We start from the raw sequence: 9,249 nt of genomic DNA, 5'->3' as shown, positions 1-9,249 counted from the left end.
TCTGAGCGTGGGGTTGTTTTTATTTTTGTTTCAGTGGTTTGTGTGTGTGTGTGTTTATTATTCGCGAATGGGTTTTTTGTCTGGATGAGGTGTTGTTTTCAATGAAGGCACATGTGTTTTTGTTGTTGTAGAAATGTTTTGGTTTTGCTTGGTTTTGTTTGGTATGCTTCAGTTGTATAGTTGGCGTTGGCGTGGGCTGTTGCACCTTTTTAGCAAGTATGTGACAAGGTATGGAATATTTTGGTTTTTTTGAGACATATATTGGTGTTTGTTTATTAAAACTTTTAAATGAACGTTATTAATATTTTAGCGAAGAGGTGTATAATGGCGAAGGGATGATCGGTAGCTGAGAAAAAGTTATTAAGAATGTTCAATATTTAGGAAAAAATGCTGAAATGGAAAGTATATTGAATTTGTTTTATCTAATTTAATTTTTATTATTCAATGTAAAAAATAAATATTCAATTTCAGAGTAACTCCAGATTAATTTGGAAAATTGTTTGTTACACCTCAGCGTATAGTTTAATCATAAATAGGTAAGTGTTCTTTTTTCAATGTGGGTTTCTTTTAAAAAATAATATTCTTTACGTATATTATTATTTGCTAATTATTATTATTATTTTTAACGAGTTTCATATTTTTCTTTGTTGTAAAAAAATATTTAATTAGAAATTTTGATTTTATTCGATCTTTCTTTTTTCCAATAGAAAATAATTAATCAAGCTTGAGATCGTTTTTTGTATGTATTGGTTTCTTTATTTTTCAATATTTCGCAATTACATTGAATTGCTTCATCAGGAGTCGATCTATAATAAAAGTGGTTTGATAATTTTTAATCATGACATGTAAAATTCTTTCTCAAAATTGTTTTTAAAATCGCAAATAATTTTAGTGGTAATAACAGCTATTGGTTTTAGTTTACAAATTTTTTATAAATAATTAAAGATTTTAATAATTGTAATTAACAAGTATCAGGAGACCAGGAAAAACAAAAGGAATTACATTATACACTTACGTATGCAAAACATTTAAGTGTAACACAACAACAACACATAAAGCTTAAAACTAGAGTAGTATCACTACGTTCGTCTATTACTTTTATTGCACTGATTTCCCTCTTGCTTTCTCTGATGCTGAGTACTTGCATATCTAGTTGTCTTGTCTATGATGTGTCTGTATATGTGAGCAATGTTATCTGTATCTGATTTGTAGTTCATTCTCTTCTCTGTGGGTACATTGTTAATGTACAACATTTCTAATGTTAATCTTTTGCTGTTGCTACTCTCTCTCTCCAATACTCTCACATCGTCAAAGTTCGGGTGATGTTTCGTTGTCGCACAGTGTGTTGCAAGCGCGGTTTTTTGGAGTTTGTTGTTATTGCGGAGTTTTATGTCTGATTTGTGTCCCGACAGTCTTGTTTTTAATTTATTTTTCGTAGTTCCAATATACATTTTGTCACATGGTTCTTTGTTATCTCCATTACATGTTATTTGATAGATAACATTAGATGTTTCCATAATAGGCGTCTTGTCTTTAGTTTTTGTGAAAATGTTTTTTAGTGTATTGTAATTTTTATGGGCAATATTGACTTTATTTTTGTCTACTATGTTAGAGTTTGTTATCCTTTCCGAAATTCCTTTTACATAGGATAAGGATCTGTAAATTTTTGGTTCTTTCTCTATATTTTCTTTGTCCAAGTAGGGTTTGTAAGATGAAATTAGTTCTTTTATTAGTTTTGGTGGAAAATTATTTTCTTGAAGTATATTTTGCAGCTTTTTTCTGTTGTTTTTATGGAATTTATTATCGCTTATTGTCAGTACTCTGTTTACTAAGTTTTTGGCCGTATTTATTAGCATGGACCTTGGGTGATTGGAAAAGAAGTTCATTATTCTTCCTGATGCTGTATCTTTCTGATACCAGTCTGTAATAAGTTTTCCATTTTCTTTTATTAGTAGTATGTCCAAGTAAGGCAGTTTATTATCCGTTTCTATTTCCATCGTAAAACTTATGCTTTTATGAAATTCATTAAGGCATTTTAATGTGTTATCTATTTCGTCCTCTTTTAATATCGCAAATAGGTCGTCAACGTACTTAGTCATAATTTTGGATTTTTCTTTTAACTTGTCCATAGATGTGTCTAACAATTTTTCCATTAAAATGTCTGCTATGACCGGAGATGCTGGTGATCCCATGGGTAAGCCTTTTTTCTGCCTGTATATTTTTCCGTCGTATTTAAAATATCGATTGTCCACTATACAGAAACGTAGTATTTTCATAAACAGATGCTTTGTCATATTCGTGTTCACAGTTATTTCATTCCACCTTTCTTCTATTATTTGGAGTGCTGCGTCAACTGGTACACTTGGGAAAAGCGATACTACGTCAAACGAAATTAATTTCTCATCCTTTTGGATCGTCAAGTGTTTTATCCTATCTCTAAATTGCACTGAATCCCGAACATTATATCTAGATTTAACTGTCAAGCATTTCAGAATATCTGCCACATATTTACACATCTCCGAGGACGGGGATTTAACCGAAGAGCATATTGGTCTCAATGGGTATCCTTCTTTATGGATTTTTGGTAGTCCGTACAGCCTTGGTGCTATCACATTATCTGCCTTAAGGTTCTTCTTTTCCGCTTCCGATATGATATTATTCTTGAAAAGTTCTTCAACTAACTCATTATTTCTCTTTTGTAGGGCTTGTGTGTTATTACCACTAAAATTATTTGCGATTTTAAAAACAATTTTGAGAAAGAATTTTACATGTCATGATTAAAAATTATCAAACCACTTTTATTACAGATCGACTCCTGATGAAGCAATTCAATGTAATTGCGAAATATTTAAAAATAAAGAAACCAATACATACAAAAAACGATCTCAAGCTTGATTAATTATTTTCTATTGGAAAAATATTTAATTTAAGAGCAACCCCAGATGGATTCGGACAAATTTGTATATTTCTCCTCAGCGTATAATTTAATGGAGAAGTGGTAAGTTTTCTTTTAAAAATTGGCTTTCTTTTCACTAGAATATTTACGTTTTTATGACCTTTTTATTATCAAAATTACATGTTTTTAATACCTTATTTTAGTATTACTTTAATCAAATATTTTTGGAAACCAATTTAATATTTTTAATGTAAAAAAACAAATATTTAATTCCAGAATAACAACATTTTTATGAATTGGTAAGCTTTCTTTAACATTCTTTTAACCAGAATATTTACTTTTGTATGCATATTATTTCTTTAATTAGATTTTTGGAAACCAATTTAATGTTTTTATTTAATGTAAAAAATAAATATTTAATTTCAGAGTAATCCAAATGAATTTCGATAACTATTTAAACTCAGCGTACAATGTAATAGAGAATTGGTAAGTTTTATATTAAAACTTTGGCTTTCTTGTAACAAGAATATTTATTGAATTATGTCCTTCACATCGATAACAACACAATTTTATGAGTTAATATATTACTTAATTCATTATTTCTCTAATTGTTTCAGGTACAAACTTTATGAGGTACGTTTATCTAAGAAAAGTTGAATTCCTTACACCATTTAATAAAATGTCCCCAAATAAGGTAAGTTACAAGCTAATTTAAAGAGCTAAAAAATTATATTTTAATACATGTTAATTTTTAACAATTTTCATTATTCCTTCAATTTTTTTCAGCAAGATATGTGAAAAATGTACTTACGATGAATAAAAAACTAAGGAAAAGTCAAAATGTCCAAAAGCGAGTTAAAATAAACTACTTTCTTGTTCCACGTGGTCATAATTTTTATACACAAAAACATTGTATTAAGAACTTTCATCATAAGTTGTTATAATAAATTACTTTTGCTTAAAGAAAGTTTAATTTTATTGTAAGAAAATTTTCATAATAGTAAAACGGTTTGTTGTTCCTTTAATTATTTAATTTCTCTGTACTGTGGAATGATTGATTTAAAAATAGTTTAGTCGTTGACATTTTAAAGAGACTGGTAACCAATTTTTATTATCGGGTTTCACAAAAAATAAGCAAGTAAACCAAAATAATACTGACTTTTTAACTTGGTAGGGGTATATAAATCTTATGGTGTTGTAAAAATGAACTAAAATACAATGTTATAGATGAACTAAAATTTAAGAGAATTATAAACTAGACAAGTTGAAAAAAATCTTAAGGGATAAATCATGGTCAATATTACTACAGTTTAGTTCATTTTGCAATGGAAAAGGGTTCACTGTTTTTTCAGTGTACAGGGTATAATAAGTTTGTGCATTTGTATGTAACGCCTAGAAATATTGCTCATAGACCCATCTTTTAGTATACCGATCGGCTTAGAATTAAATTCTGAGTCGATTTAGCGATGTCCGTCTGTCTGTCTGTCCGTCCGTCTGTCTGTATATGTAATTTTGTGCACAAAGTACAGCTCGCAATTTAAGTCCAATCGTCCTCAAATTTGGCATAGGGCCGTTTCTTGGGCCGGAAACAATCGCTATTGGTTTTGGAAAAAATCGGTTCAGATTTAGATATAGCTGCCATATATATTTATCCCCGATTTGGTCATAGTTAGCGTGTTTATCAACCGATTTTCTTGAAATATCGTACATCCAAATATTTTACGAGTCTCGAAAATCTTGCAAAATATCAGCCAAATCGGTTCAGATTTAGATATAGCTCCCATATATATCTTTCGTCCGATTTAGACTCATATGACCACAGGGGCCAAAGTTTACTACCGATCTTTGAAATTTTGCACAGAGGGTAGAATTGACATTCTACCAATGCTTGGTAAATTTAATTGAAATCGGTTCAAATTTAGATATAGCTCCCATATATATCTTTCGTCCGATTTAAACTTATATGACCACAAAAGCCAGAGTTTTGCCGTGATTTGATTCAAATTTTGCACAACGTTTAATAGTATCGTTAAGTGTGTCAAGTAAGTAAGTAAGTATGTTTATTTGAGACTTATTAATTTCGATTACATTGATGATATGAACTTATCGATAAGTTAGTGGTAAACTTAGAACTATATCTGTCTTGTTCTAATACACAGTTAAGTAATGTAACATAGCTCTTGCTTTATAGTGAACAATTATCGATTGTGCATACATGGCACATGAGATGAATGAAAAAAAGGCTTGCTCATTAACCTTTGTTGTTGTCTTACAGAGCGCGGGTGTCTGTTGAAAACATAAATAAATGATTAATACTAAATCTACTACTAAAAACAACACTTAAAACGAATTAACAATTTGTATAATAGCTTCGAGGGCTAATAAGAATAGCTTTTAAGGTACAATGGTAAGTATTTGTCTTTGCAATAGTATCACAGTTGAAGCGAGTATGCATGAGCATAGGGTAGGTACGTAAGTATTATAATATGACTTATGGTCTAATATAAATGATTGCACATATTTCTTTTAAAAGATTATTTTATAAGAGAGAGTTAAATATAATTATCATTTATCCTCTATGTGTTCCAGGTGTCGTTTTCTGGAAGAATTGTGGCAAGGTACGATTGGCTGATTCATTGTCAAGTAATTCATTAATGATGGCAACAGACGAGAGGTATTTAGAATCAGTCCAATTAGAATTTTCTTCAATGTTGTAAATTGTGCTCAACAATTCATTTTCATGTGCAGCAAGCCTCTCTATAAATGATCGCTGGAGGTTGAGGGCGTAACTGCATAATGGTTGTACTCCAGAAGTTTCATAAATGTATGAGTTGGAGTATTTTTTTTCGCGGCTTTGGTAAGTGTGTCAAATTTTGTTAACATCGGTTCAGATTTAGATATAGCTCACATATATATCTTTCGTCCGATTTGAACTTATATGGCCTCAAAATCCAGGGTTTTGCCGTGATTTGCTTCAAATTTCGCACAAGGAGTACGTTTAGTAGTATTGTTAATTGTGCCAAATTTAATTAAAATCGGTTCAGATTTAGATATGGCTCCCATATATATCTTCCGTCCGATTTGCACTCATATGACCAGATTGTATATAGCTCCCATATATATATAGCATCCCAATGTTATACATTTGAGACCCATTTTCAATGGAAGTTTCCTCCAATTAAGTGGATAGCGTTAGCCTATTTAAATTTTAATTCTAGAGATTTTGTAGAAGTAAAAAAATTGTCTCCTTTATATAGCTTCCAGCAAATGTGAAGTAGTTGAGATGGTAACACAAATTTTGGCCTACATAGGGGTGAAGGGTATAATATAGTCGGCCCCGCCCGACTTTAGACTTTTCTTACTTGTTTTTTACTAACATTGTGTTTCATCCCAGGGTATTAGCCGATTTAAATTTTTATTTCTAGCGATTTTGTAGAAGTACAAAAAATTGTCTCCAAATCTTTTCAGATACAAATTAGATATGGTAACACAAATTTTGGTCTACATAATGGTGAAGGGTATAATATAGTCGGCCCCGCCCGACTTTAGACTTTACTTACTTGTTTTTTTATTAACATTGTGTTTCATCCCAGGGTGTTAGCCGATTTAATTTTTAATTCTAGCGATTTTGTAGAAGTAGAAAAAAATTTCTCCAAATCGTTTCAGATATAAATATTTGTATATGGGAATATAAACCTTGATAATAACTCCCAACAAATTTGAAGGAGTTGAGATGGTAACACAAATTTTGATCTACATAATGGTGAAGGGTATAATATAGTCGGCCCCGCCCGACTTTAGACTTTACTTTTAATTTAAAATTAAATTTTTTCAAACAATTCAAATAAACTAAAAACACTAACGGCCATTTTGATGTAGCTCCTTTAGGCTTTAACTGCCAGTTAACAAAAAGTAAATTGCAAATATCTTTTCTATTTTTAGTTCTTGAATCTTGAATTTAATTTACGAACTGTTCTTGGCTATGAAGTGTAAAAATATAACAGCAAGCACAGACTACCGTTCTTAGCAGAATTATTTATTTATTTACTTATTGTTTATTTTAATCATACAGTAAATGTATGATAAAAAAAGGAAAAGTAGCATTGGCTGCTAAGGCCATCAGCTATCTTAGCAGAATTTTTATGGGTGTAAGTACTAATGATTACCACAAATTCTAAAATTGTTTGTCTTTGCGGTTAGTCCATCCAAATTATAGCTCTAATAGGTATGTATTAATGTAAAACTTGATGTGTGAATCAGACTACTTTCAAAGATGATGGCAGTATTCAAATGTTCCTTCAAGAATACATATTGCTTTTGATCGTTGGTGTACCAAAATGAAATTTGCATTTGTAGTTTTGTGTGTGATTGTCTTATGCGAGAGAACATTTGGTAAGTTTTTTATATCCGTGCACAAAGTGATGGAGCGCATCTTGATAACAAATGGGACGCATGACAGAGTACTGCGAATAGTTGGAAGAGGATCGATTTACGAGACCTGGCTCCTTTTTTCTCCCAGATTGTGTATTGTCTTTTTTTCATAGCACGCTTGATATTATGTCGTATACGTTGGCGAACTCAGGTTCCAATCCTCTGAAATACGTTAATTTATCCAATCATTAGACATCGATATGGTGTTTTAATTAAATTTTCTTATATTCATTTTCTCCTTATATGCCATATGTTTATATTCGCCATATAATGTATTGGTAAACACATACACTTTCAGTGCTTTCTGATGTCGTTGATTATGCAGGACTGTTGCTGCCGGATAAAGAGCCAATCTCCTGCTATAGCTGTTCGAGTTCAGTATCTCCAGAATGCTTTGATATAGGAACTGGAAATATCACACGTTTTATAACAAAATGCGATGGCAATGCTGTTGGATGTCTGAAAAAGCTAATCAAAATAGGTAAGTGTAAAAATATCACCAGAAGATTTTTTTTAATATTATTATATTTTTTTTTAGAAAACTACACTGTTATAAATCGTGATTGCTACTACGGCGAAAAGAAGATAATTAATTTATTTAAATGTTATCACAATGGAAAAGTGGAGAAATCGTCTAAGTGTTATGAATGTTATAACAATTTGTGTAACAGCAGTAATTCAATTGAAGTCCAGCTAGGGATTGTATTAATATTTTCGCTATATATTGCATATTTTTAGGTAACATTAAAATAATACTTTGGAATAATCGTCGAACATAAATATATACTCATAGAAAAAATTGCTAATAATAGCAGGCACCGACTGTTGTTTTACGGCATTTCAATAGTTCTCTTTTGCTGTAATAATACCATAGTTTAAGTTTTTTAATAACATATATGTATGTCGAATTGTACCAATTGATTACCATATTGCCAATAAGGGCGTTGGTTGAAGAAATTATTTAAAAAATGCAAATATAAAAATAATATTTAACCCTTCGTTGCATGATTTAAAAAAAAAATTATTTAGTATGTTAGAATTGTTGTATATGGAGTTATGATACCGTAAACCAATTTTCGTTCGATTCTGATCACTGAAGCAAAAGTTACGTAACATTGCATATATGCAATTTCATGCAGATAATCAATTTCTTTAGTCCACGTTGTTATCTCTATATATCACAGGTAGAGGAGAAAAGTGATGAGATAACAAATGTTTTAAGTGAAAAATTTTATTGCTGGATGGGGAAAATGGAACATTTTTACTAAAAAAAAATTGTTTTCTCGCCAAACATAAAATGTTTGCCAAAATCAGATAGCATGGTTGCGTCAAACATGTTACATGTTCCCCATCGAAAACTAACATTTTACTTCTGAAACATGTTTGAGGTGATCATATTCCTTCTTGGGGTGCAATATTAAAAGTCAAACTCTTGGGATTCTAAATAATTTCTGCCTTTTTTGATGCACAGAATTCCCCAGTTTTGCATTTAACACAAAGGGATGGAGAACGCAATCCCATAGATGCGAGACCGTTTGCCGTTTACCATTGCACTGTTCCACGTAGAACAGTGCAATGGTCGGAGGGGCGACGAAACTTCAAACATAGGGAGTGACCCAAACAAGAAAAAGACTGGAGAAGTAGTATGCTTAAAGAAAAGAGGAACAGAAACGTCATAGCAATCATTACCTGATACCTAGAGTTGGAACCACATCTGTGCCGAGTAAGAGCAGCGGATACTTGTGTATGCAGTCGATAAAGAGACTTTGGAACTCTTTTTATGTCAAATTCTACGCTTATGAATCGGATGATGGAACAAAGAAGTTGGAGCGTACCACGTGCTGAAAACTTGTTTTGGTATATACCAGCTTATATGATACACGGAAATCTGGACTCTCATTTTTACTTAGAGTAGGTATAAT

General features: G+C 31.2%; 2 protein-coding genes across 4 annotated transcripts; one reads left to right on the top strand and one right to left on the bottom strand.

Moving 5' to 3' along the window:
- Positions 1-1,079: 1,079 nt before the first annotated feature.
- LOC142224624 (uncharacterized) lies at positions 1,080-2,294 on the bottom strand. The gene has a single exon (XM_075294405.1). It carries the CDS (start codon positions 2,292-2,294, stop codon positions 1,080-1,082), a length of 1,215 nt encoding a protein of 404 aa, XP_075150520.1.
- A 2,816-nt stretch (positions 2,295-5,110) lies between these two features.
- LOC142225462 (uncharacterized) lies at positions 5,111-8,320 on the top strand. 3 transcript variants are annotated; one of them, XR_012719294.1, is made up of 6 exons: positions 5,111-5,303; positions 5,486-5,570; positions 5,645-5,753; positions 6,839-7,044; positions 7,626-7,808; positions 7,866-8,320. XR_012719294.1 is itself a non-coding variant. In XM_075295219.1 (5 exons), exons 3-5 carry the CDS (start codon positions 5,693-5,695, stop codon positions 8,063-8,065), a joined length of 444 nt encoding a protein of 147 aa, XP_075151334.1. In that variant the 5' UTR covers positions 5,120-5,303; positions 5,486-5,570; positions 5,645-5,692; the 3' UTR covers positions 8,066-8,320. The 3 variants fall into 3 exon arrangements, 2 of the variants coding, with proteins under 2 accessions (XP_075151334.1, XP_075151335.1); XM_075295219.1 differs by lacking the exon at positions 6,839-7,044 and having other exon boundaries at positions 5,120-5,303; XM_075295220.1 differs by lacking the exons at positions 5,111-5,303; positions 5,486-5,570; positions 5,645-5,753; positions 6,839-7,044 and adding an exon at positions 7,075-7,288.
- The last annotated feature ends 929 nt before the right edge of the window (positions 8,321-9,249 follow it).

The sequence above is a fragment of the Haematobia irritans genome, chromosome 2, assembly GCF_050003625.1.
Source record: "Haematobia irritans isolate KBUSLIRL chromosome 2, ASM5000362v1, whole genome shotgun sequence".
In the NCBI taxonomy this organism is placed as follows: domain Eukaryota; kingdom Metazoa; phylum Arthropoda; class Insecta; order Diptera; family Muscidae; genus Haematobia; species Haematobia irritans.
This window is presented reverse-complemented; position numbering and strand designations above follow the sequence as displayed.

What these genes read in the sequence shown, in the direction of transcription:
- LOC142224624 (XM_075294405.1), bottom strand. Translation starts at nt 2,294, where the DNA reads ATGACAAAGCATCTGTTTATGAAAATACTACGTTTCTGTATAGTGGAC.
- LOC142225462 (XM_075295219.1), top strand. Translation starts at nt 5,693, where the DNA reads ATGGTTGTACTCCAGAAGTTTCATAAATGTATGAGTTGGAGTATTTTT. An exon ending in TATTTTTTTTCGCGGCTTTG is followed by an intron (nt 5,754 to 7,625) that starts GTAAGTGTGTCA and finishes ATACACTTTCAG; the next exon opens with TGCTTTCTGATGTCGTTGAT. An exon ending in GAAAAAGCTAATCAAAATAG is followed by an intron (nt 7,809 to 7,865) that starts GTAAGTGTAAAA and finishes ATTTTTTTTTAG; the next exon opens with AAAACTACACTGTTATAAAT.